General features: G+C 52.1%; 1 protein-coding gene across 5 annotated transcripts in view; it reads left to right on the forward strand.

Annotated features, from left to right (window-relative positions):
- ARAP1 (ArfGAP with RhoGAP domain, ankyrin repeat and PH domain 1) overlaps window positions 1–23,542 on the forward strand; it is a 109,628-nt gene that overhangs the window by 63,583 nt on the left and 22,503 nt on the right. For all 5 annotated transcript variants that reach the window (XM_031961499.1, XM_031961498.1, XM_031961500.1 and 2 more), the window contains 17 exons: window positions 493–599; window positions 1,265–1,464; window positions 3,333–3,418; window positions 4,286–4,468; window positions 7,347–7,521; window positions 10,209–10,343; window positions 11,652–11,787; window positions 12,564–12,666; window positions 13,189–13,384; window positions 13,821–13,866; window positions 14,638–14,801; window positions 14,894–15,106; window positions 16,144–16,249; window positions 16,556–16,703; window positions 17,531–17,617; window positions 22,187–22,255; window positions 23,185–23,302. In XM_031961499.1, coding sequence (XP_031817359.1) covers window positions 493–599; window positions 1,265–1,464; window positions 3,333–3,418; window positions 4,286–4,468; window positions 7,347–7,521; window positions 10,209–10,343; window positions 11,652–11,787; window positions 12,564–12,666; window positions 13,189–13,384; window positions 13,821–13,866; window positions 14,638–14,801; window positions 14,894–15,106; window positions 16,144–16,249; window positions 16,556–16,703; window positions 17,531–17,617; window positions 22,187–22,255; window positions 23,185–23,302 — 2,272 coding nt within the window. The remainder of the gene's footprint in view (window positions 1–492; window positions 600–1,264; window positions 1,465–3,332; window positions 3,419–4,285; window positions 4,469–7,346; window positions 7,522–10,208; window positions 10,344–11,651; window positions 11,788–12,563; window positions 12,667–13,188; window positions 13,385–13,820; window positions 13,867–14,637; window positions 14,802–14,893; window positions 15,107–16,143; window positions 16,250–16,555; window positions 16,704–17,530; window positions 17,618–22,186; window positions 22,256–23,184; window positions 23,303–23,542) is intronic.

Here is a 23,542-nt window from a genome sequence, read left to right on the forward strand (position 1 = left end):
CATTCTCATCCCCTTCTTCTTCCTCCTCCTCATCACCTCCAATACTCATCCTCCCATACACTTTTTACCTTCAATTCTTTCATGCCCCTGCACTTTTTCCCCTCCTACACCCTCATCCCCTCCAATAACTTTATTCTCCTGTACTCTCACCCCTCCCCAGCATCTTCATGCCCCTATACTTTAATCTCTCTGTACCATCTTCCCCTTGTCACATCTAATATTTGTATCCCCTCAACCCCTTTTCCCTTCCAATGCTCTCATCCCCTCCAATACCTACACTCTCCTTTACCCTCATCCCTGTACCCTCATCCCCCAGCATCCTCATCCCCCATACCCTCATCCCCCATACCCTCATCCCCCATACCCTCATCCCCTGTACTCTCATCCCCTGTACTCTCATCCTCCGGCATCCTTATCTCTTCCTCCCATCTCAGCCCCCCACTCCTGTATGCTTTCCTATGTAGAAGTCTAACCCTAGCCCAATCTTCCCAGGAATACCAGTTGGGCATAGGTATTACTGCCATTGATATGAGTGTGGGCAACGTGAAGGACACCGATCGGAGAAGCTTCGATCTCACCACTCCTTATCGGATCTTCAGGTGAGTTCCTCTGACTCTCTTGTTCCCAAGCACTTGCTTCTCATCCCTGATCCCCTTTTTCAGGTTCCCCCTCCCTTTGGAGAACTACCCCCCAACATCCCTGCAGCCCCATTTTTCATCTGTGCTCTCAGCAAGTCTTGGGCTCCTCCCACTCCTTCCATCCCAGGCCCTCTTCTCCTCTCAATCCTCCCCTCCCCCAACCCAGTCCCCCCACTTTAGACAACTCCACTCTCCACATCCTCCTTTCTCAAGCCCTTTGTCTTCTGCACTTTTGCATCTTCCTCTCGGATGACCCAGTGCTATCACTCTTCAGTCCACGGCTGCTCGCCTAGCTCCTCCCCACCTTGAACAACCATTTTCCAAATCTGACACCATCGGGCCCCTAGGCTGTCCAGCCCCCCCCCCCCCCCCCCCATCAGATGGGATGTTGCCCAAGCTCAGGCATCCTCCTTTCTCCATCCTTTGTCACCTTTTCCAGTCCCGAGCTCTTTCCTCCCTCTGCCTCCACCTCCCATAGCCCTCGGGCTGCTCCCCTCCGCTCCCAAGGCCCTGGGACTGCTCTCCTCGGAGCCCATGGCCCTTGGGCTGCTCCCCTCCACCTCCCATGGCCCATCCTCCCAGCCCCAGTCACCTCCCTCACCTTGCTCGCCACTCCCACTTGCCAGTTTCTCAACTGAGACGGAGCTGGAGAAGGCGGAGTGGCTGGAGGCCATGCAGGATGCCATTGCGGAGGCGCTGTCCACGATGGATGTGGCCGAGCAGATCTGGGCGGACGCCCCTAACCGACTCTGCGCTGACTGTGGGGCCCCCCATCCAGACTGGGCCTCCATCAACCTCTGCCTTGTGATTTGCAAGCGATGCGCAGGTACTCAACGCTCGGCCCAGCAGGGGACTCCTGGGGCAGCTGGAGAGGGGGCAGTGTCCGGAGAGGGGCGGGGTTCTGGGCCTTGGATCCCTGGGGCTTCCCATGTGGGACTTTGGGCCTTATCTTCAGATGGGAGCTACGGCTAAAGTGCCCGTCCCCAAAGGCTGTGGTGAGGTTCCTGTGAGCCCCCGAGGGGACTGTTCTCCCAGAGACCCACAAGGAAGGAGCAATGCAGGTGCAGCATGAGCTGGAGCGGGCAAGGGAACGAGCCCCTTGGTTTGGTTGGAAGGGAGTTCTGTGAGATAAAAGTGCCGGGCTAGATGGCAGTGCTTGTGAAAAAGACCAAGAGGTCTTAATGGACCGCAAGTCCCCAGACCCCTAGTCTCAGAGCTGTGGGGAATCTCAGAGGCTAGTGAGTCTCGTTGTCCTTGTGCCCCCAGTGCCTGCCGGAGTGACCAAGGAGCAGGAAGCTCAGCAAGTGCTCAGGGGGCTGGTCCAGCCCCTGTGGGGGACAAGGCCTTGTCCACAGCATTTGGTTCAGTCCAACTTAGCAAGCATTTCTTAAGTAGTAACGCCTGGGGATGTGGGCTCAATGTCACCGCACACGAGGAGCACGTATGTGCAGTCAATTCTGTGCCCTCATCCCTCCACCCGGAGGAGCCCCGCGCAGACTCCTGGGGAGGAGCGCTTGAGCCGGGAGCCCCGCCGGTCTGGGGATCCAAGGAAGCTGGGCCTGAGTCCATGAGGAAAACCTGGACGTGCGTTTCCCTCAGACACTGATTAGCCAGGCGGCTCTGGACAAATTCCTTCCACTCTCTGTGACTCATTTTCTTCATATATAAAAAAAGGGGGTTGGACTCATTCCCTCGAAAATTGTTCTCTCTGGTTGCCCCCGGGCATCGGGGTCTCACCGACATTAGGGGTGCAACATGGTCCTGAGTAAGTAAAGGACAAAGGCAGGGCCGGCCCCTGGCAGGGGCAGTCAGGGGATCTCCTGGGAGTCAGCGCGTGAGTTGGGCCTTGGGGGAAGTCGGGGATCCTAGATGACGGGTGGAGATGTATCAGGCAGGGGCGTCGGTGCCATGTACAAGTGGTAGAAAGAATGCCCGTGTAGGAAAGTGTCGGTTTGTGTGTGGGGTAAGGGCAGAAGGCTGGGGAATAATGGTCCCTGTCAGGAGAGAGAGTTTAGAATAGACATAGAGCTTCAAATGCCGAACGTGGGACTGTGTCTGGTCTCAAAGGCCACAGTGAGCCACGGAAGCTTTTTGAGCTGGGGAGCGACACGACCAGTTCTCTGTGGGGGGAAGAGCTCTTTGGCAGCTGTGGGGAGGACAGCTTGGAGTGGGGCAAGGGCTTGAGGCGAGAAGGTCTGTAATAGGGTGGGTGAGAGGTGATGAGAGCCTGGCTCTCTCTTCTGCCCCTGTAAATTGAGAGGCCAGACAGATGGGAGACGGGTTAATGTACGAGATTTGGTGAAGGGATTCCGTTGGATTGAGTGAGAGTGGAAAGCCACATTTGGGGATATTTTTGTGACTGAAAGGAATAGGGAAGTGGGAGGGAGGGGATGCTGTAGGGGAGGAAACAATTAAGTCAGATTATTAGGAAGCTTTTCCTTATGTCCAGTGGAAAATGGCCTTTCTTGATTAGAACCCAAGTCTCGTAGTTCCCGCTTCCATTTCTCATTCCATTTTCTCTTTTGCCCCTCTTCTTTCTTTCCTTATTTCTCTATCCCAATTCCCCAGCTCTCCTCCTCTCCTAGGGGAGATACAGAAAAGGGGCTGCCTAGGGGATAGGGAAAAGTGAGGAAGGGGAAGGCTCCATACCTGGTCAGCCGTTCACTTACCACGCTCGTATCCCTCTGTTCCCAGGGGAGCATCGATGGCTGGGGCCTTCGGTCTCCAAGGTTCGGAGCTTAAAGATGGACCGGAAGGTATGGACAGAGGATCTCATTGAGGTGAGGACGTCATTCTCTCCCTTTCCTTTCCCCAGAATTTTCTGTTTTTGTAGCAGAGAGATGGACTCTTGACTACCCTCAATTCTACGCCCCCCCAACCTCCCCCGCCCCAAGATCAAAAAAAGTCCAACCCAAGCAGCAGCTGAGTCTGGAGACTCTAAAAACAGAGGAAGCCCCCTCCCTGGCCCAGCCCCCGAGAGTGACCCTTTGGACCCAGACAGGAATATTTGGCCGGAAATCAGTGGGGTGTGTGTGTGTTGGGTTGGGGAGCTGGGGTAGAGGGCTGGTTTCCAAAATCCCGCCCTCCTCATCAGGAGACAGACAGATGCTCCCCGCCCCCACCCCAAGCTTTGAGAACCTCAGGAATGTAATGTTCCAGATGTTGGGTGGGGTAGAGCTGGCAGCCGAAAGCTCCCCTATCCCTCCCCAATAAACGTCTGTCTTTCTGTTCCCTTGATGTCTACCCACTCCCTAAATACTTTACTTTCTCATTTATTTACTCCCTCAATGTCTGTGTATTTATCTGTCTGTCCCCTTCCTAAATATGTTTTCTAAATAGGTGTCCATCTATTTGTCCTCTAAATATCCATCTGTCTTTCCTTTAAATACCTGTCTATTGGGTTGTTTGCTTTTTAAATGTCTGCCCACCTATCGAGCTCCTGGATATTGGTCTGTTTTTGTCCAAAGCTGAACCTTGGGCCCAGAGTCCAATGGGAAGAAGTTTTAAATACTGACTTAAGTTAGATCCTCCCAGACTTTGGGCCTCAGTTTCCCTTTTTGGAGAGAGAGGCACGGCACATTAGGAAGGGGCGTCGAGAGTGGCAGTGCCAGCTCCATCATCCCCTCCTCCAAATCCTGTGTCTTCAGCTCTTCCATCACCTGGGAAATGAAGCCGGGAGGCGGTTCTGGGCAGCCAATGTCCCCCCCAGTGAAGCCCTGCACCCCAGCAGCAGCCCCGAGGACCGGCGACATCACCTGGAGGCCAAGTACCGGGAGGGCAAGTACCGCCGTTATCACCGGTTCTTCGGCAAGCAGGAAGAGCTGGATAAGGTCAGCCTGAGGGGGGGCACCAGGGGCAACCGAGCTGGCTGCCTTGTACCCTTAACCTGTGCCCGAGACCGGCAGCTGTGCCGTCCTGGGTGCTGGAATTGTGAGAGACTGCTGGGGACAGCCTAGGGCTGGGCGATGGAGTCCTGGGGGACCAAGGACCCTCTGCTGGGTGGGGTGCCCTGTCCCCCCCCATCCCATCTCTCTCACCTCGACACAATTCTCCCTAGTCTCATCCTTTCTCTTTTCTCCTAAAATAAAATAAGTAGTAGTAAATTTAATAATGATGATAATGAAGTAATAATAATAATAACAATAATAGAGACTGACATGTGTCTGTCCCAGAAGTCTTCCTTTGGTTTTAAGCCTTAATAAGACTTTTGGGTCATCCTCTGTGGCAGTTTAAGGTCTCTCCCATTTTCATTTCTTAACAAACTTGGGAGGTCAGTATCGGGAGAACCACTGTTTGCCCCGTTTTTGCTTGCTAGGAGTAGAGCTAGAAAGGATTTGGGTCCCCCCTCATCCAGTGCCTTCTATTCTTTTGCTGATGATATGGAAAGTGAGACCCCCCCGGAGGTAAAGGGTCACAGTTCATAACAAAACCCCCAGAGGTGGAATTATAACCAGGGTCCTTAGAACATAGTGTGCTGAATTTCTGAATCTAAGGGGCTCTTGGAGATCAATTTAATCTGTCCCCTTATTTCATGAGTGGGGAGACCTAGATAAAGAGGTCATGTATAGAGGATGAACATCAGAACCAAGACAAGAAGGTTTAGAGTTAGTATAAAAATAATGTGGAAAGAACCCTGGGCTCCTGAGTCAGAAGTTCTAGGCCTTAGTTTCCCCACCTGTAAAATGAAGGGATTAGATTTGCTAATCCTTAAAATCTCTTCCAACTCTGATATTCTGTATTCTAAGGACCCTCCCAGCTCAGACACTCTGTATTCTAAGATTCTCCAACTCTGACATCCTGGGTTCTAAGGGCCCTCCCGGCTCTGACATCCTATGTTCTAAGGGCCCTCCCGGCTCTGACATCCTATGTTCTAAGGGCCCTCCCGGCTCTGACATTCCATGTTCTAAGGGCCCTCCCGGCTCTGACATTCCATGTTCTAAGGGCCCTCTCAGCTCTGACATTCCATGTTCTAAGGGCCCTCCCAGTTCCGATGTTCTGGGTTCTAAGGGCCCTCCCGGCTCTGACCTGTGACTTTATAAGGGCCTCCTGGCTCGAATGTTTTGTGATTGTGTTTTCTGAGCTGATGATCCTGTTCTAACCCAAGTCTCCTGTCCCTACTCTGCTCCACCAGCTGCTCCCCTCCCTTCCCTCTTCTGTCTTGCACCCTCCCTTCTTGCCGCTATGTCCTGCCAAAGGGAGCAGGCCTGACGCCCAGTGCTATTTCCTGCTGGGTTCATGGAAACCAGCTGGACTGCTCCAAACCCATTCCCCTCGGCCCCATACCCCTCTCCCTCCCTAGGTGTATTAAGGCTCCACGCCTGAGGCTTCAGGGGCTCCAGACCCTGGATGATACAGGTCCAGGACACAAGTGGTTTGGGGGACTTCTTTGGGCCATTTGGGACCCAGGATGAAGTCTCTATTGTAGCCTCTGCTATGAAATAGGAGGATGGACACCTGGGTTCCCACTCCTTTCCCTCCCTAAGTACACAGGCTCCCCTTGTGTGTGTGTGTGTGTGTGTGTGTGTGTGTGTCTGTGTATATGTGTGAGTGTGAGTGTGTGTGCACACGTGTCCTGAGGCAGGGGTTGTGGACAAGATGAGCCCTGGGGAACCATCCCTCCCACCTCCAGGGAAGCCCCACCCCAGCCCAGTCCTGAAGCTGAGCCTCCTCGGATCTGGACTGACCCAGGCGTGTGGCTCCCCAGCCAGACCTGCTCCGGGTGCAGGAATTGGCTGGTTCGGGCCCTGGGCGGGCCGGGCAGCTCCCATTGGAGGGGCCTGCAGGCGGGCGGTGAGGAATTCACATGTGGGAGGACTTTGCTGTAGAACCATCCTTCCTCAGCCTGTCCTTCCCTCCCCTCCCCAAAGCCCCGAGAGACGCAGAGACTGAGCTCAAGCTGGATTTAGCCGGAGACCCAGACCCAGACTTGGGACACAGCTGCCGTGGAGGGTACCTAGCCAGGGGGAAGCCTGTGACCCTGACCTGGCCCTCACTTCCACTTCTCCCCCTTCTTTCATCTTCCCTCTTTCTCCCTTCTCTTTCTCTCCTTCCTTTATGTCATCCCCTTTATGTCTGCTTCTCCAGGACTTTCCTTCTCCCCTCATCAGCGGGTCTCTCCTCTTCCCCTGACCCCTGGCTTGTCTGTCTCTGCTTTTAGACTCCCTCTCCTTCTCTCCCTCCTCCAGATCCCTGGCTTTCTTCCTTCCTCAGTCTCCCTGTGTCTGCTCCCCCCAAATCTCTTTTCTTCTTTTGTCCTTCTCTATCCTTGCCCCCCCCCCCCATTGCCCCTTCCTCCTCCCTGCATCTGCAGGATTCTCCCTGTCTCTTGGTCTGTCCTCCCTCCTTCCCCATCCTCACTTTCCCTTGGATCCCTCTCCCCTTTGCTGGGTGCTCTCTTTTCCTGTCCCTCCCCCAACTCCAGCTTTCTTTCTCCTCTTCTTTCCCTGTCCTCCGTTTCGCCCATTTTTGACATTTCTTGTGCCCCCAGCCCTTCACAAGGGCTCCCCCTTTTTCTCCGTCCCCGAGTCCCTCCCTGCATCTCTCTCTCCTTCTGTCTCTCTCTTCTCTCCTGTTTTCCCCACCCCCCACTCCCATCTCTTTGCTCCCTGTACTCTCTGGCTCCCATTGCTCTGAGAGGGGGGAGAGGCTTGAGGAGGCTGAGGAGGCTGTCTCTCTCCTGGGCCTGATCCAGCTCAATCTCACCCCCAGGCCCTTTGTGTGGCTGTCACCACCACTGACCTCGAAGAGACCCAGGCCCTGCTGGGCTGCGGGGCAGCCATCAACTGCTTCTCAGGGGACCCCGAAGCCCCCACGCCCTTGGCCGTGGCCAGGCAGGCCGGCCAGAGGCTGCAGATGGAGTTTCTCAGGAACAACCAGACCTCGGGTAAGGGGGAGGGACTGGCCACACACATCCGTGTGTACGGGCTGGGGGAGGCGTGTGACCACGTGCCAGTCTGCCTCCGGGTCAGCGTTTGGGGGCCTTGAGTTTGGGCGTGTTTGTGTGTTATGTGTGTGAGTGAGTGAGCTCCAGAAGCAGGAAAGCGAGAGTGCCCTTGTCGGTGTGAGCTGGTCCGCCCAGCGTGAGTGGGGGCTCAAGAGTGGCCCAGTACCCCAGGACAGACCTGGCCTCCCTCGCTGCATCCTGCAGGGGCTGGGGGCCCAAGGGTTGGGGTCCTGGTCACTCAGGCTCAGGGCCCCCAGGAGTGGAGTGAGGGATCACTTTTCTGGGCCTCAGGGAGCTCCAAAACAGGGGAGATACGAGCCTGCCTTCATGCAATCTTCCCTGTCTACCTAGAAAGATGGAATAAGCATTTATTCAGCATCTACTATATACCAGACTCCTGCCTTCAGGGAAACTCCCTGTCTACCTAGAAGGATGGAATAAGCATTTATTAAGCATCTACTATGTACCAGACCCCTGCCTTCAGGGAAACTCCCTGTCTACCCAGAAGGATGGAATAAGCATTTATTTATTAAACATCTACTATGTACCAGCCCCCTGCCTTCAGGGAAACTCTACCTAGAAGGATGGAATAAGCATTTATTTATTAAACATCTACTATGTACCAGACTCCTGCTTTCAGGGAAACTCTCTACCTAGAAGGATGGAATAAGCATTTATTTATTAAACATCTACTATGTACCAGACTCCTGCTTTCAGGGAAACTCTCTACCTAGAAGAATGGAATGAGCATTTATTAAGCATCTACTATGTACCAGACTCCTGCCTTCAGGGAAAATCCCTACCTAGAAGAATGGAATAAGCATATATTAAGCATATACTGTGTAGATTCCCGGTCTTCCTTGAAGGATGGAATAAGCATTTTTTTTCATAATTATAACCTTTTATTGACAGAACCCATGCCAGGGTAATTTTTTACAACATTATCCCTTGCACTCACTTCTGTTCCGATTTTCCCCCTCCCTCCCTCCACCCTCTCCCCCAGATGGCAAGCAGTCCTATAGATGTTAAATATGTCACAGTATATCCTAGATACAATATATGTGAGCAGAACCAAACAGTTCTCTTGTTGCTCAGGGAGAATTGGATTCAGAAGGTAGAAATAATCTGGGAAGAAGAACAAAAATGCAAGCAGTTTACATTCATTTCCCAGTGTTCTTTCTTTGGGTGTAGCTGCTTCTGGACATCACTGATCGATTGAAACTGAGTTAGATCTTCTCTTTGTCAAAGAAATCCATGTCCATCAGAATTGATCATCATATAGTATTGTTGTTGAAGTATATAATGATCTCCTGGCCCTGCTCATTTCACTCAGCATCAGTTTGTGTAAGTCTCTCCAGGCCTCTGTGAAATCATCCTGTTGGTCATTTCTTACTGAACAATAATATTCCATGACATGGAATAAGCATTTATTTATTTATTAAGCATCTACTATGTACCAGGCCCCTGCCTTCAGGGAAACTCTCTACACAGGAGGATGGAATAAGCATTTATTAAGCATCTCCTATGTACCAGACCCTGCCTTCTGGGAAACTCCCTGTCTACCTAGAAGGATGGAATAAGCATTTATTAAGCATCTACTGTGGACCAGGCCCTGTGCTAAGCATTTTACAGATATTCTCATTTGATCCTCAAACAGCCCTGTAAAGTTGGTACTATTAGTGTCCCCATTTAATAATTAAGGAAACAGACAAAAGTTAAAGTGATTTACCCAGGGTCACACAGCTGGTAAGTGTCTGAGGCACATTTGTCTCTGACTCCAGCTCTTTATCCTCTGGGTCACCCAGCAGGATGAACTTGGGCTGCAGTTTGGGAGGGGGCTTCCCTCTGCAAGCTTGGAGTGACCCTGTGAGTGACTGTACCACTTCCCTTCCACCCTTGGCCATTAGGTGCTTGGGCTGGTGACTTCCTGGAGCCTTTGCCTAGGCAGGGGGAAGACCACCCAGCCAGGAGCCATGGCAGGCGCAGCGTTCCCACAGAGGGGGTTGGGGCCACCTGGCTCAGACTCCTAGCCCACCCGGACCGAGGCAAAGGGTCTCTGGGGGCTGGGGAGCGTCAGCCAGTCAGTCACTGGGAGCTGATGAAGTGTCTGCTGAGGCTGCACACTGCACTTGGCGCATAAGGAGATTTGGCTCAGATGTGGTTCCTGGCTTTGTGGAGTGTGCTTTCTGGGTGAAGGAGAAGCCCCCTCCTCCCTGGCCCTGCCCCAGCCATCACACACACACACACACACACACACCCCTACACAATGTCACATATTCAGTGCATCCAAGAGGTTCTTGTGTGAGGTCCAGGAGGGCAGGCCCTGACCCCCAGCGCATGGATGATGTCGGGGGGTGCCCCTCTTAGACTCACAAACTTAGAACTTCAAGGCCCTCCAGCCCTCCTCGTGTAAGTGTAAGAGAACAGTGAGGGCCAGGAAAGGATGCCCGAAGTCCCAAAAGCTGGGGAGTAGCAGAGCCCAGATTTTGAGCCAGGCTCTCTGACTGCAATGTCACATGGGATATTTGAGGGGTTGGGCCTGCTGAGTTAGGGGTGGAGAGGGTCGGGAGAACCTGCCCATCATTGACCTTTTGCTCCTTTCCTTGCCCTCCCCCCCCCCCCCCCAGAGATGCCCCGGCTGGACCCTGTCAGCCTCGTGGAGAAGCATTACTCGGTCATTCAGCCCACCGTGAGCCACAGCGGCTTCCTCTTCAAGACAGCCTCTGTGGCCAAGCCCCTGCAGGAGCGCCGGTCCCGAGAAGGTGAGCGCGTCCCCGCCTTCGTCCCCACCGCCGGCCTCTGGGCCCTGGCTTATGTCCCTTAGGAACTCAGACCCTGAACGGTGGCACTGGGGGGGGGGGCGGTTCCCACTCTCACAGAGCTTGTAATCTGGCAGGCACGATGTAGGTGGGTGAGGCCAAAGGGCACGGTGACATGGCAGGAGAAATGGGGGGGGGGGATTCTTGGGGAGGGAGCTTGAGTTGTTTTGAAGGATTGGTAGGAATGCAGTCAGTGAGGAGACAGGGCATTCCAGGCATAAAAAAGTCCTAAGCAAAGGCGTGGTGGTGGGAGAGCTGAACTCAAGTTCCAGTTCTTCTACACAAGACTTGCTTCTCTTAGTTGCTAGTTCTGTTCCTCCTCCACCAAAACCAAAAACCTTATCTTGGAATGATTCTTTATATTATATAATTTATTTATATATATAATATCATCTATAATATATTCTATATTTACATATATAATATGTATTATATAAATTATGTAATACATATAAATATGTATTATATATGTATACAAATTATATAATTATATACAATATATACATATTTATATATATCATATATAATTTTCATACATATATAATTATATGCAGGCTATTCATCCAATAGAATTGAGAGTTCTCTGAAGGCAGAGCCTGTTTTATTTATCTTTGCACCTTCAGTGTCTGGCACTTGGCAGATGGCAATAAATGTGTTTTTTAAATGAATGAATGACTATTTGGGGGGCAGGGTCATCCAGTTTAATTAGAATGTCAAATGGAGAATTTGTGAAGGGACATGGTAGGTGATGCACCTGGAAGGGGGGGGGGGGCATCGGTTCGTATTCTGCCTGATCATTCTCAACTCAACTCACAACACAGCATTTTTCCAGGGCTAATAACAGCACATCAAAAAGACTGTGACTTATTTTTTCATCCTGTTTTAAAACCCTCATGAGTCTTTGGAGAAGGAAAACTGAACTATTCTTATGATCAGGCATTTCCTGGGAGCATTGGAGAAAACCGGGTCCCATTCTTGGGGGGCTCCATAGTCTTAGCCAGGAAAGCCGACTTTCCTGTGACCCCGGTCATCATAGGGAGCTTCTCATACAATCAGAAAGGGTCAGTGATGGAAGATTTCTTGGAAGAAGTCCATTATAGCTCCCAAGAGAGGAGGTTTAGAGGCACTGGAGCCTCCCCAGTGTGGGGTGCATGAAGGAAAAGGAGGGGGTAGTGTGGAAATCGAAGAGAGAGGATGTAGAAGAGGAAGGATCCCAACCTCCCTCCCCCTTCTCTCTCTTGCTTTGGGCAGAGTTCAGCCGACGCTGGTGTGTTCTCAGTGAGGGTGTCCTGAGCTACTATGAGAATGAGCGGGCTGTCGTGCCTAACGGAGAGATCCGCGTCAGTGAGATCGTGTGCCTGTCTGTCCCCCCATCTGATGCCCATGGGTGAGCTCCCCGCTGTCCCTCTCACTGCCAGCCCCCACACTCTCTGGAGGTCCAGCCCACCTGGACCATCTCTCCTTTCCCTTGAAAAATCTTTCCCCCAATCCCCCACCTCTTTATCTCAGAGTTTGACCAGTGGAGCCGCTCCTCCCCATTCCTCCTCTCCAACATGGTTGGAAAGCTCTTGAGCTTGCTGGAGCAGTTAGGTGCACAGGGTGCTAGTCCCAACTCTGTCTCCATAGGATCTTGGGCAAGTTTTCCCCACATTTGAATTCTGAACTCCAATGATTCTGTGATTCTGCAAGTCCATCTTTTGTGTTTCTAAAATTCTCTATTCCAAGATTCTAGAATTCCAAATTTTTCTGTATTCCAAGATTTGAGAATCCTGTTTTCTATTTCTAGAATTCTAAAATTCCATGTTCTAAGATCTAGAGCTGTGAGCAACACTCTTCCAGGTGTCACTGCTCTCTCCTTCCCCTTCTCCCCCCCCTTCCCAAATCCCCGTAGTTCCACCCTCTCTGCCAAGAACAAGGGAACCATGTACAGACTGAACCCTCAGGCCTGAGGAGAGTCTGGGTGGGTTGAACCAAGGAAGAAAAGTGGAGGGACAGATGTGGAGAGTGGACAGAGGTTGGGGTGATAGGGATGGACAGGAGGGAAGGTGAGGGAGGGATGGGAGAGAGGGAGGGAAGCAGAGAGGGAAGGTGAGGGGCAGTGGGTGAGGGCAGAGCGCCCGACCCTCTTTCTCCTCTCCCATGCCTTTGTCCCTTTCTCTCCAGCTTTGACAGCACCTTCGAAGTGTACACAGAGACAGAGAGAATGTATCTGTTTGGATCAGAAAGCCGAGACCTGGCCCGTGAATGGGTCAGGTGTATTGCCAAGGTGAGTGGGCTTTGGGGGCGTGGGGGGTTGGCGGGGCCAGGCGGGCCCTCCCTAGATCTGAGCATTTGCAAGTCTCCTGACTAAGGGATGACCAGAGGAGCCCAGAGACGGGCCACGTCCTTCTGCTGGAGCAGTCGGGGGGCTTCCCCGGGAAGGCAAGACTTGGCTTTCTGGGAATTGAGGGGGGAAGGAGAGGAGGGCCAGGATCTAGCCACTGGCTTTCCTTTTCATTCCAGACGCCTACAGCCTTGATGTTGTTAAGCCCCCATTTCATTCGTCTTCTCTTGCCCTTTGCTTTTCCATTCTATGAATGTGAGGGACCGAGCTAAGACTGAGCCTCAGGAGAAAACCTGAGAGGAGGTGGGGGGAGATGACAGTGGAAGTACTTTTTCAGGCACAGAGGCTCCCATGATTTGGACTTCTGACTGGTGAGGGACTGCCTAGAATAAGTCAGATCTCCGGCCCGGAGGCAGGGGGCTGCTGGAGCTGACCTCACTGTCCCCCCTCCCTTCTTTCCCCCAGGCCTTCGTGCCGGCCCATGCGGAGGAGCTGCTGTGCAGGGACTTTGAGCGTCTGGGCCGCCTCTCCTACAAGGCCGGCCTCAGCCTGCAGCGGACCCAGGAGGGTTGGTTCGCATTGGCCAGGTCTGAACTCCGGGTGGTCTTCAAGGAGAGCCCCAGCGAGGAGGCCCTACAGCTCCGAAAACTGCAAGAGCTATGTAGGCAGGACTCTGACTCAGCCCCCTCCCCCCCCTCCCCGAAGGTCGCTTGGGAACCCTGTGCCTTTAGAAGGCACTTGTCTCCCTGGGCCCATTCCCTCATTAGAGAATTAGGGGGGGAGAGTTTGTCCCAGCTGCTCTCAGAGTTGTCTAGGGGGTCTCCTTTCGGAGCTGGGGTGCTGCTGCCCCACAGACTTCCTGCAGGATCCTGCTCAGGGATCCTTCCCTCTCTTACAAAGTGATGGGTATGGCCTGCATGACCCCTCAGGCCCCCTCCAGCTCTGGGTCCTGCCTGATGGCTCCCCAGGCCTCTGCACAACATCACCTGGGCTGCCCACTGGCACATGTCCCATGCTGCAGGCCCAAGGGCTAGGGAATGGGGAGGGTAGGGGGCACAGGTAGGGTGTGTATCTGAACCTGTCCTCTCCCTCCCCAGCGATTGAGGGGGATAAGGAAGTGCTCGTGCTGGTGGAGAGAGGGAGGTGAGAATGGGGACCCTGGGGGAGGGGAGACACAGCTGCACCCATGGGCCTCTGGGGTCTGCAGGGAGCCCCTTGGCACGGGAAATCTCCTTGGGCCTGAGGAGCCTTGGGGTGGAGGGAGGAAACGGCATTCCCCATAAGCCACAAAGCAGTTCCCAAAGCAAAAGGTAGCTCTGCACTTGGCTACAAGGGGCGGAATAGGAACAGGGGGCTAGGGGGTTGACAAAAGGGGGGGGCTTCAGTGGCAGGAGAGACCCCCAGCAGCCCAGAGCCACCAGATCCGAGGTGGCTGCCCCAGGAGGCGGGGGCATCCCCGAGCAGGGGCTGAAGGGCCACCTGGCAATTCCTGCTGAGACACAGGCTGGGTGAGGTGCTCCCTGAGCCTCTGTCCTGCTTTGAGGCCGTGGTTCTAGCCTCTCTCCATTAGCTTCTGTGACCTTGGAGAAGACTCTTCTCTTCCCAGCAGTATTTTATTTTTCTAATTACTCCAAAAGACAGTTTTCAGCATAGACTTTTGTGAGGTTTTTCTCTCTCTCCCTTCTCTCCACCCAGATGTACAAGCACTCTGAGGTGCTGTGTGTGCACATCCTGGTCACACATTTCCATACCTTCCCCTTCTCAGACCCCAGCTTTAACATCTCTAGGAGGTTGGGCGGGTGATTGATCCTGAGGGATCCTTCTTTCTGAGGATTCCCAAGGGAGCCGGGGACGGGGTTGGGGGTGAATCCCACGGATTCCCTGGAGGTGACACTGACTGGGTTCTGGGCCCAGGACCTTGTACATCCAGGGGGAAAGGAAGCTGGACTTCACTGGGTGGCTGGGGGCCATCCAGAAGGCTGCAGCGAGCTCTGGGGACACTCTGTCTGAGCAGCAGCTGGGGGACTCCGACATCCCGGTCATCGTCTACCGCTGCATCGACTACATCACGCAGTGCGGTGAGAGGTGGACCCGGGTCAGGGCGACCCCCTCCCCTCCTTCAGGACTTGGCAAACTCCCCCTGACGCCCCTCCTTGCCTCCCGTTGCCAGGATTGACCTCGGAGGGCATCTACCGCAAGTGCGGGCAGACGTCAAAGACCCAGCGGGTGCTGGAGAGCCTGCGTCGGGACGCCCGCTCAGTGCACCTCAAGGAGGGCGAGCACCACGTGGATGATGTGTCCTCCGCCCTCAAGCGCTTCCTGAGGGACCTCCCCGATGGGCTCTTCACCCGGACTCAACGCTGCGCTTGGCTCGATACGGCAGGTGCTGCTGCCGGGGGGACCGGGGGGACCGGGGGCTGACAGATGCACTGACGGGACCGGCAGAAAGGCCGGGGCAGCAGCGGACTGACGGACGGATGGACTGATGGGGCTGGCAAAAATGCCGGGGCAGCAGCAGACAGACGGACTGACGCACTGACGGTGCCGGCAGAAAGGCCGGGCCAGCAGCAGACAGATGGACGGACTGACGGGACCAGCAGAAAGGCTGGGCCAGCAGCAGATGGATGGACGGACTGACGGGGCTGGCAGAAAGGCCGGGCCAGCAGCAGGCTGACGGACAGATGCACTGACTGGGTAGCACAGATGGGCCTGTAGCCAAGTCAGGGTCGCGAAGAGCCCCAGATAGCACACTAAAGGGGATGAAGTTTGGCTGGGGAGAGTGGAGACTTCGGGGTGACCTGACCAGAAGGGATGGCTGGGGGAGACTTGCACTGCTTGGCCCCAGAAGGCAGAAACAAGAGCCATGTGGGGTGGGTAGGATGGAGTCTCAAGATGGCAAACCTAGGCTTGAGATAAAGAAGACCTAATTTGGCCTTCCCCCCTGGAAGGGGCTGCCCCCCCGCCACGGAGGTCTCCAGACCAAGGCTGAATGACCACTTTGGGTCCATTGTGGAAGGTTCCTTCTCAGCCACATTCCCTCCCCTCTGATTTTGTGACTGACGGATGGGCAGGTGGATCTGCTCACTAATAAATGAATTGACTGACTGATAGAAGAACCAATTAAATGATTGGCTGACTGAGCGACCAGACCACTGACAGACTGAGTAACTCAACGACCGACTGACTGACTGACCCCCTTCCCCAGCTCTCCAGGCCTTTCCCTTGCCTCCCTCTCCTGCTAGACGCCCAGTTCTTTGTGCATTGGACAGAACAACTCCTGTCCTTGCCACCTTCCAGCCTCTGGAGTTTGTTGTATGTGTGAAAGGGTCCGGGGGGAGGAGGTGCTGGGGGAACCTGGCAGGGCTTGGGAAGAAAATCCAGAGGGTCCAGACCTCATACTTTCCCATATCCTCTTTCCAGCCATCGAGAATGAGGACGAGAAGATTTCTAGGTACCAAGAACTCTTGGGGCTCTTGCCTCCTGTCAATCGGGCCACAGTGAAGGCCCTAATCAGCCACCTGTACTGGTGAGAGCCAAGCAAGACAGTTTCTCTGTCTTCTCCCTCCCCTGCCCCACCAATGCCCCACGCTGGGAACTCCAAGTCCCGAGGCAGAGGGTCTGGGGCCCCACTCCCTCCTCCTGGGAAGTCTCCCTCTTTTCTCCTCCAGGCCTAAGAACCATCCGGGCTGTGTCACTACAATGGTTTACTGCTTTTTTTCTGTCTTTGGGTGTTTTTCTAATGTCCCTGGGCATCCCAGGGAAAGGGGAATGTGGGGTCTATCACATTAGGGGGAGGGGAACCCTGAGTCTAGATCTTCTTAACCCTTCATAGTGTACAGTGCTTCTCGGAGACCAATCAGATGAATACCCACAACTTGGCAATCGTATTTGGGCCCACGCTGTTCCAGACAGATGGTCAGGACTACAAGGTTGGCCGAGTAGTGGAGGACCTCATCGATCACTACGTCCGAGTGTTCAGTGTACGTCTCAGGTGGTGGTGACAGAAAAACTGGGATGTCTGGCATGGGGAAGAGACAGCTGTGTATGACAGACCTTGCCCTGGAGAGGGAGTCAGGACCCCTAGTGTTTTAGGGCTTCTGCTCTCTCTAGCTGGCCATGGGATCTTGAATAAGTCATTTTCTTGTGTTCGGATTTCCTCTTTATAAAAAGAATCAGATTAGATGTTGTCTCTCAAGTCCCTTAGAAATAGAACATAAAATGTAAAGTTGAAAGAGACTTTAGAACAGAAGAGGAGGCAACATGCATGGGAAGGTGGAAAAAAATGAGGGTTTTAGAGTCAGAGATCCTGAATTCTAATCATGCTTCTATCTCTTAAAACTCTGATCTCAGATAAGTTCTGGTGCTATGTATAAGTCAGGTTATCTTCTACCTTGTTTCCTCAACTGTAAAATGAGGGGCTTGAACGAGATGAACTATGATTTACAAGAAAAGCAGAATATAGAATGTCATTGCTGGCAGGGACCTCAGGCATCCTCTAGTTGTCTAAGATTGTACAACTCCATGACGAAAGACTAGCTCCACCCATATTGTGCACACAAAAAGGCTTTTGTCCGGGAAAAAAAGAGGAGCTATCCCAGACTCCTTAATTTTACAGTTGGGGAAACTGAGGTCCAGAAAGGGAAAGGATTTTCCCATTGTCACATAGGGAGCCCTCACATCCGGTGATTTCCTCTGGGACCCTGCTGGGGAATTTGAGAGAGGGTCATAGAACAACCACCTTCCCTCCTCACAGGCATAATATCCCCTTCTTCCTCCTCAATTCTTTGTTCTCTCTCTCTCCCCACAGGTGGATGAGGAAGAGCTGAGGAAGCAGCGAGAGGAGATCACAGCCATTGTCAAGATGCGAGTGGCAGGCTCAGCCAGCGGGACACAGGTAGGGTGGCCCAGCAGCTCCAGCCAAGCTGCAGCCCTCTCTGGCCTTGGCTTTTCCTCTTACTCTCCTTTCTGACTTTTCTTCATCAACTCCAAGGCGCTAGGGAGGAAGATCCCCTTCTGCTCCTAGCGGGCCGCCGCTGGTTCCTGCCTGTCCTTTCCCTTACCCCTTCTCTTCCTCAAGTTTTTTCATTCCTTCACTTGGGTAACAAGTATCTATTAAGTGTTCACTGTCTATTAGGCACTATGCTTTGCTAGGGATAAGGGCTATATAAGGACCTAAATCCAAAAACCCCATACCCTGCCTTCAATTTATTTATCCATTTATTTGTTTGGCAAGGCAAGCGGGGTTAAGTGACTTGCCCAGGATCACACAACTAGTAAGTGTTAAGTGTCTGAGGCTGGATTTGAACTCAGGACTTCCTGACTCAAGGCTGGCACTTGTTTCCTGTACCACCCAGCTGCTCCAACAAGCGTTTATTAAATGTTTCCCATGACCAGGGGCTGGGCTCAGTGCTGGGGATACTTTTGTGTTGTGGTTTAGTCTGTTTTCAGTCATGTCAGTCTGTGATCCCCTTTGGGGTTTTCTTGGCAAAGACACTAGAATGGCTTGCCCTTTCCTTCCCCAGCTCATGTTACAGATGAGGAAACTGAGGCAGACAGGTGCGGTGACTTCCACAGCTAGGAAGTGTCTGAGGCTGGATTTGAACTCGTGAAGATGAGCTTTCCAGACTCCAGGCCTGGGACTCTGTGTACTGTGGCGCAACCTAGCTGCTTTAGCTGGTGATATAAAAAATGTGGTCCCTGGTCTCAAGGAGTTCCCACTCTGAGTGGGGAGACCATAAACAAACAGCCACGGCAGAGATGGCCGGGGGCAGCGCCTAGAGGGAGAGTAATCTGGGGGAAGGGTGTGGGGGGCAGGGAGCCTGGGGAAGGCGGAGTGGGGCCTGGGCAGGGGGAAGGCGGCGGCGGCCTCCGGGGCTCCCACCCATGCTCCTTCCAAGGGCGGGCGGGACACCGATGCTGAGGGGCCAGGGCGGAGGCTACGGGCCTGGGGTTGGAAGGAGGCTCCCGGAGGCCACAGATCCCAGGAATCTCGGGGGCACGGACCCTCCGCCCATCCAGCCTCTGCTTCAAGGGGGGCCCCTCCTTCATCCGCAGCTAACAGCTCGCGGCCTGCTGGCGCTGGGGAGGAGGGGGGGCGACGCGTTGTTCCTCACAGCCCTGTGAGGCCGCTAGCGCGGGCCTGAACCCCCCTTTGCAGAGGGGGAGACGGGCTCAGCCGAGGTTGTGACTGACCCTGGGCCCAGAGCTGGTCATTGCCGTCCAGGGGTCATGGAGACTTGGGGACTGGAAGCCCCTTACCTGCCGCCCAAGGCCCTCCACTTTGGGATAGCTTGTCCATGGCTTGGATGCTCTGCCTTCCACCTGCCTTTGTACCTTTTCCTGATGGCTCCTTAGCTGGCACTTCTGTAGCTATCCCCCTCTCCCCCCCCACGGCAGCCCTCTGACTCTGAGCTGAACACCTGCTGGAGTTGGGGGCGGGGTTAGCAGCCCCTGGGGTGGGGCAGAAGCAGCCGCTCTGATCGCCGCGGGAGCAGCCCTCTGCTCTGTGCTGGGGAGACGCGGCCACCCCTTTGTCCTTGGCCGGCCCAGCGCCCGCGTTTCACCCAACAAGTTCCCCTTGGTCAGACCCCCTTTTCTCCCCTCCCCTCAGGAGACCGCCCTCTGTTCTCTGCGGCCAGAGCCCTGATTTCTCTCACGTCTGTCTCTGCCGAGCTTTTCCCGATTGCTCCCGGCTCTGCCTTGCAAGCCCAGATACTCCTCTCCCGGGAGAGGGCAGGACCCCAAGAGGGTGGGGGTGAGTGATACGGGAGAAGCCCCAGGACTCAGGAGAGCACTGATTTTCGAGCTAGAAGGATGGGGAATGACTCAGGTGCCTCCCTGAGGGAGCTTGGGAGAAGGCAGCTGGGACACGGGCCGTGGGAGGTAACTGTGATGCACAGAAGGACGCAATGGGGGTCAGGGAATCAGTCCGCGGCGGGCTTTCGGCGCGCAGGCTCTGGGCTAGGTGCGGGGACACAGAGAGGTCAGTGGGAAACCGAATGAAAGGCTTCAGGAAGATGTAAGCAGGAGCAATGACTTCCATCCCGGAGGAGGCTCCCTGGGGGTGGGTGGCACTGGCCGTTCAGACATCAGGGCAGGAGGGAGGCCAGAACAAATGAGAATAAGGGTCGCATTTCTATAGCAACAGCCATGTGCCCTCAGGCTCTGTGGGTGCCGAAGGCTTTGAAAATGCACATTTGATTCTCACAACGACCCTGGCCGGTAGATGTCATCATTAGCCCCATTTCACAGTTGAGAAAATCGTGAGGAGGTTAAGGGATTTGTCCTGCACCCCATAGCTAGAACTCAGACCCTCCTGACTCCAGGCCCGTGCCCCAGCCCCTGCAACAGTGTTTCAAGGAATAGCAAGGGATTCAATTTGGCTGCAATGGAATCTGTAATAGTAACAACGATGATGATGATGATGAAAGTAATAACAATAATACTCCCATTTCTTTAAGGTTTTACAGTTTACAAAGTCTTTTCCTTTTAGAATCATCTAGATGGCACCATAGATAGAGGATTAAACTTGTAGTCAGGTAATTTTAATTTAAATCTGACCTCAGACACTTTCTGGCAAATCACTTTAGGTCTGTCTGCCTCCCTGCCTGCCTGCCTGCCTGCCTGCCTCAGTTTTCTCAACTATAAAATGAGGATAATAATAGCACCTCCCTTCCACTGCTCTGAAGATCAAATGAGACATTTGTAGAGCACTAAGTACATAGTAGGCACTTAATAAATGCTTATTTCCCTCTAAAAATTATTGATGTCTTCATTAACATCACGTGTATGTGTGTGTACATGTCTATTCCAACTCCTAGATCCCAAAAGTCACCACTTGTAACAAAGCTTTATAGAGAAAGGGAAAAAAAAAGTAATTCAGCAAAACTAACAAATACTACATGTGTCTGAGGTATAAGGTTTAACAGCCCAGTACCCCATCTAAAAAAGGAAGGAAAGTGAATTTTTAAAATACCTTGAATTATATGGCATTCAGATTTTTGGTGTGTTTGGGTTAGCTATGTGGTACAATATAAAGAACTCTGGGCCTGGAGACAGAAATATCTGAGTTCAAATATAGCCTCAGACACAAACTATCTTTGTGACCCTGGGCAAGTGACTTAACCACTGGCTGAATGCCTCAGTTTTCTCTTCTGTGAAATGGGCATAACAACAATTTCCTCCTCTGAAAATAGGCATAATAACAATTTCCTCTTCTGTGAAATGGGTGTGATAATAATATCTACCCTGAAGGGTTGTTGTGTGGATCATACGAGATATCTTTAAATATCTTTTAAAATATTTTAAAACCTTTTTTAAAATTATTAAGATGTTAAGAAATAATTTAAAAATCTTTTAAAATTAAAAAATATCTTTAAAAATGCTTAGCATAGTGCCTGACTCGTGGTAGTTGCTATAGAATTGTTAGTTATAATTGCTGTTGATTGTTCTTCCCATTTACATTATCATTGTATGCTGTTTTCCTGATGCTGCTTATTTCACTTTGCATCAGGTCATAGAAGTCTTCTCAAGCTTCTCTGTATTCTTCATATTCATGGTTTCTCATGGTGTAGGAATATTCCTCTACTTGGAGAGCCATTCCCCGATTGGTAGACATCTCCTTTGCTTCCAGTTTTTTGCTAATAAGATTCTTTTCTAACAGCAGCCTGCTGGCACTGGGTTGGGGGGGGGGGGAAGAACGATGCGTTGTTCCTCACAGCCCTGTGAGGCTGTGATGGTAGGTTGTTTTCAGTCATGTCTGACTCTTCATGGCTCCATTTGGGATTATTTTTCTTGGCTGGATAATGGAGTGGTTTGGTGTTTCATTCTCCAGCTCATTTACAGATAAGGAAACTGAGGCAAATGGGGTGAAGTGATTTGTCTGAGGTCACACAGTTAGTAAGTGTCTGAGGCTGGATTTGAGCTCAGAGAGATGAGCCTCCCTGACTTCCAGGCTTGGCGCTCTAACCACCGCACCATACAGCTGCCCCAGATCAAGAATAGCCATCTCTATTTTACAGAAGAGGGATCTGAAACTTAGAGGATTTGTGACCTACGGCTACCTGACTCATGTCTAATGCTCTTTTCCTCCATCTTGAGGCTACTTTGAGGTTCTCTATTGGTTCTACCTGAACTGTATTCATCTCATCCTCCCCAAAGGGAAGGACAGACTTATAGCAACTTCCCATTCAAAGATTCTAAGAACACAGATAAGTTAATTCCTCTTTTCTGGACCAAAGAGTACCCCCCCCCCCAATAGAGCTAGAGTGGTCCTCAGTGGGGATCTAATCCCAGCTTTACTAACTCTCACCCTTAGCACAAAGTATCTATTTTCATATTCTGTCTACCTGGCAACATGTAGAAGGAAGCTGCTGGAGCAACAGTGTTCGTTCTCTAGGTGAAATGGCCGACCCTGTTCTTTCCTTTTCATCCCCTCTGACTCTCTCTCTTCTCCCCTCTAAAGCATGCTGGAGATTTCATCTGCACCGTATACCTGGAAAAGAAGGCAACGGAGACTGAGCAACATGTTAAGGTAAAGAACCCCAGTGCCCAGGCTTGGTGCCTACATGTGTCGCTGTCCTAGGTGCTGTAGCCCATCACCCCAGCCTGTCAAACAGGTTACTTGGAGTATTCTTGTGAGGTCAGTCTGCTGGGGAGCCCAGCACTGGTTTGAGGAGAATTCAGAACTTATACAGGGCAGCCACAGAACCAGGCTTTGGTCGGAGTTAAAAGAGATGATTATAGTAACAATAGCTCTGTTTATATGGTGTTTTCCTCAAAAATAGGTCTGTGAGGTGGTAGAAAGTGCAAAGTTGGGGATTCTCATTTTTTGGTGTGAATGAACTGAAGCTTATAGAATGAGTTTGCCTCTAGTCACACAGTTAGCATCAACAGCAGCTCCCATGTCTGAAGCACTTTGAGGTATAATGACTCTGTGCAGTAGGTGGCAAAAATATTATCATTTTGGAGATGGGAAAACTGAGGCTTAGGAAAGCAAGATGATTTATTTAGAATCAGTAGGAAGTTGATGTGAGGAAGAAAACTTTAATCCTAGATTTCTGAATCCCAGGCCTTCCCCATCATTGATATCTGAAGGGAGCTTGGAGAATATGGTCCCATAAGGATGGAATAAGGTAGCCGTAGCTAACCCAGTCAAATCCAGAGGTCCTACAGTGTTAAGTTCATAATATCAAGCAGTAAAGAGCTTCATAGGTTATCTAGCTGGCCAGTTCTCTTATTTACTAGATGAAGAAACTAAGACCCAGAGAGGTCACACAGCTGGTAAATTTATGAGGCAGGATTTGAATCCAAGACTTTAGACTACAAATCCAATCTTCTTTCTACTCTACCTTGCTGGGAGGCACTTGGTCTGAAGTCTGGAGTTTTGGATCAGGCTTTCCTTCATGTCTCAGATTTGGGGGAGAGTGTCTTATCTCTTGACTTTATGCTTCTTCCCCTCAGATCCCAGCTTCCATGACAGCCCAGGAGCTCACCATGGAGATCCTAGATCGTAGGAACGTGAGGATAAAGGAGAAGGACTATTGGACTTGTTTTGAAGTCAATGAGAGGGAAGAGGCAGGTAAGTAGCTTTTGGAATATACACAGAATAAACTAGCACTTGCAGAGATTCATGCTAGATTTTGATAATCTGTGGTCTTGTGAATCAGAACTGCTCAGTACAGCAGTTTGTATGAGGGTTCTCTGTGTGAATACTGGGAGATGTAAAATAGAGACTTAATGTCTCCCACCCATTTCAATTCCTACATTTAACAGCAAAGGCTTCTCTAAAGTAGTAATTATGTGTTAACTACATACATCT

The sequence above is a fragment of the Sarcophilus harrisii genome, chromosome 3 (genome assembly GCF_902635505.1).
Source record: "Sarcophilus harrisii chromosome 3, mSarHar1.11, whole genome shotgun sequence".
NCBI lineage: Eukaryota > Metazoa > Chordata > Mammalia > Dasyuromorphia > Dasyuridae > Sarcophilus > Sarcophilus harrisii.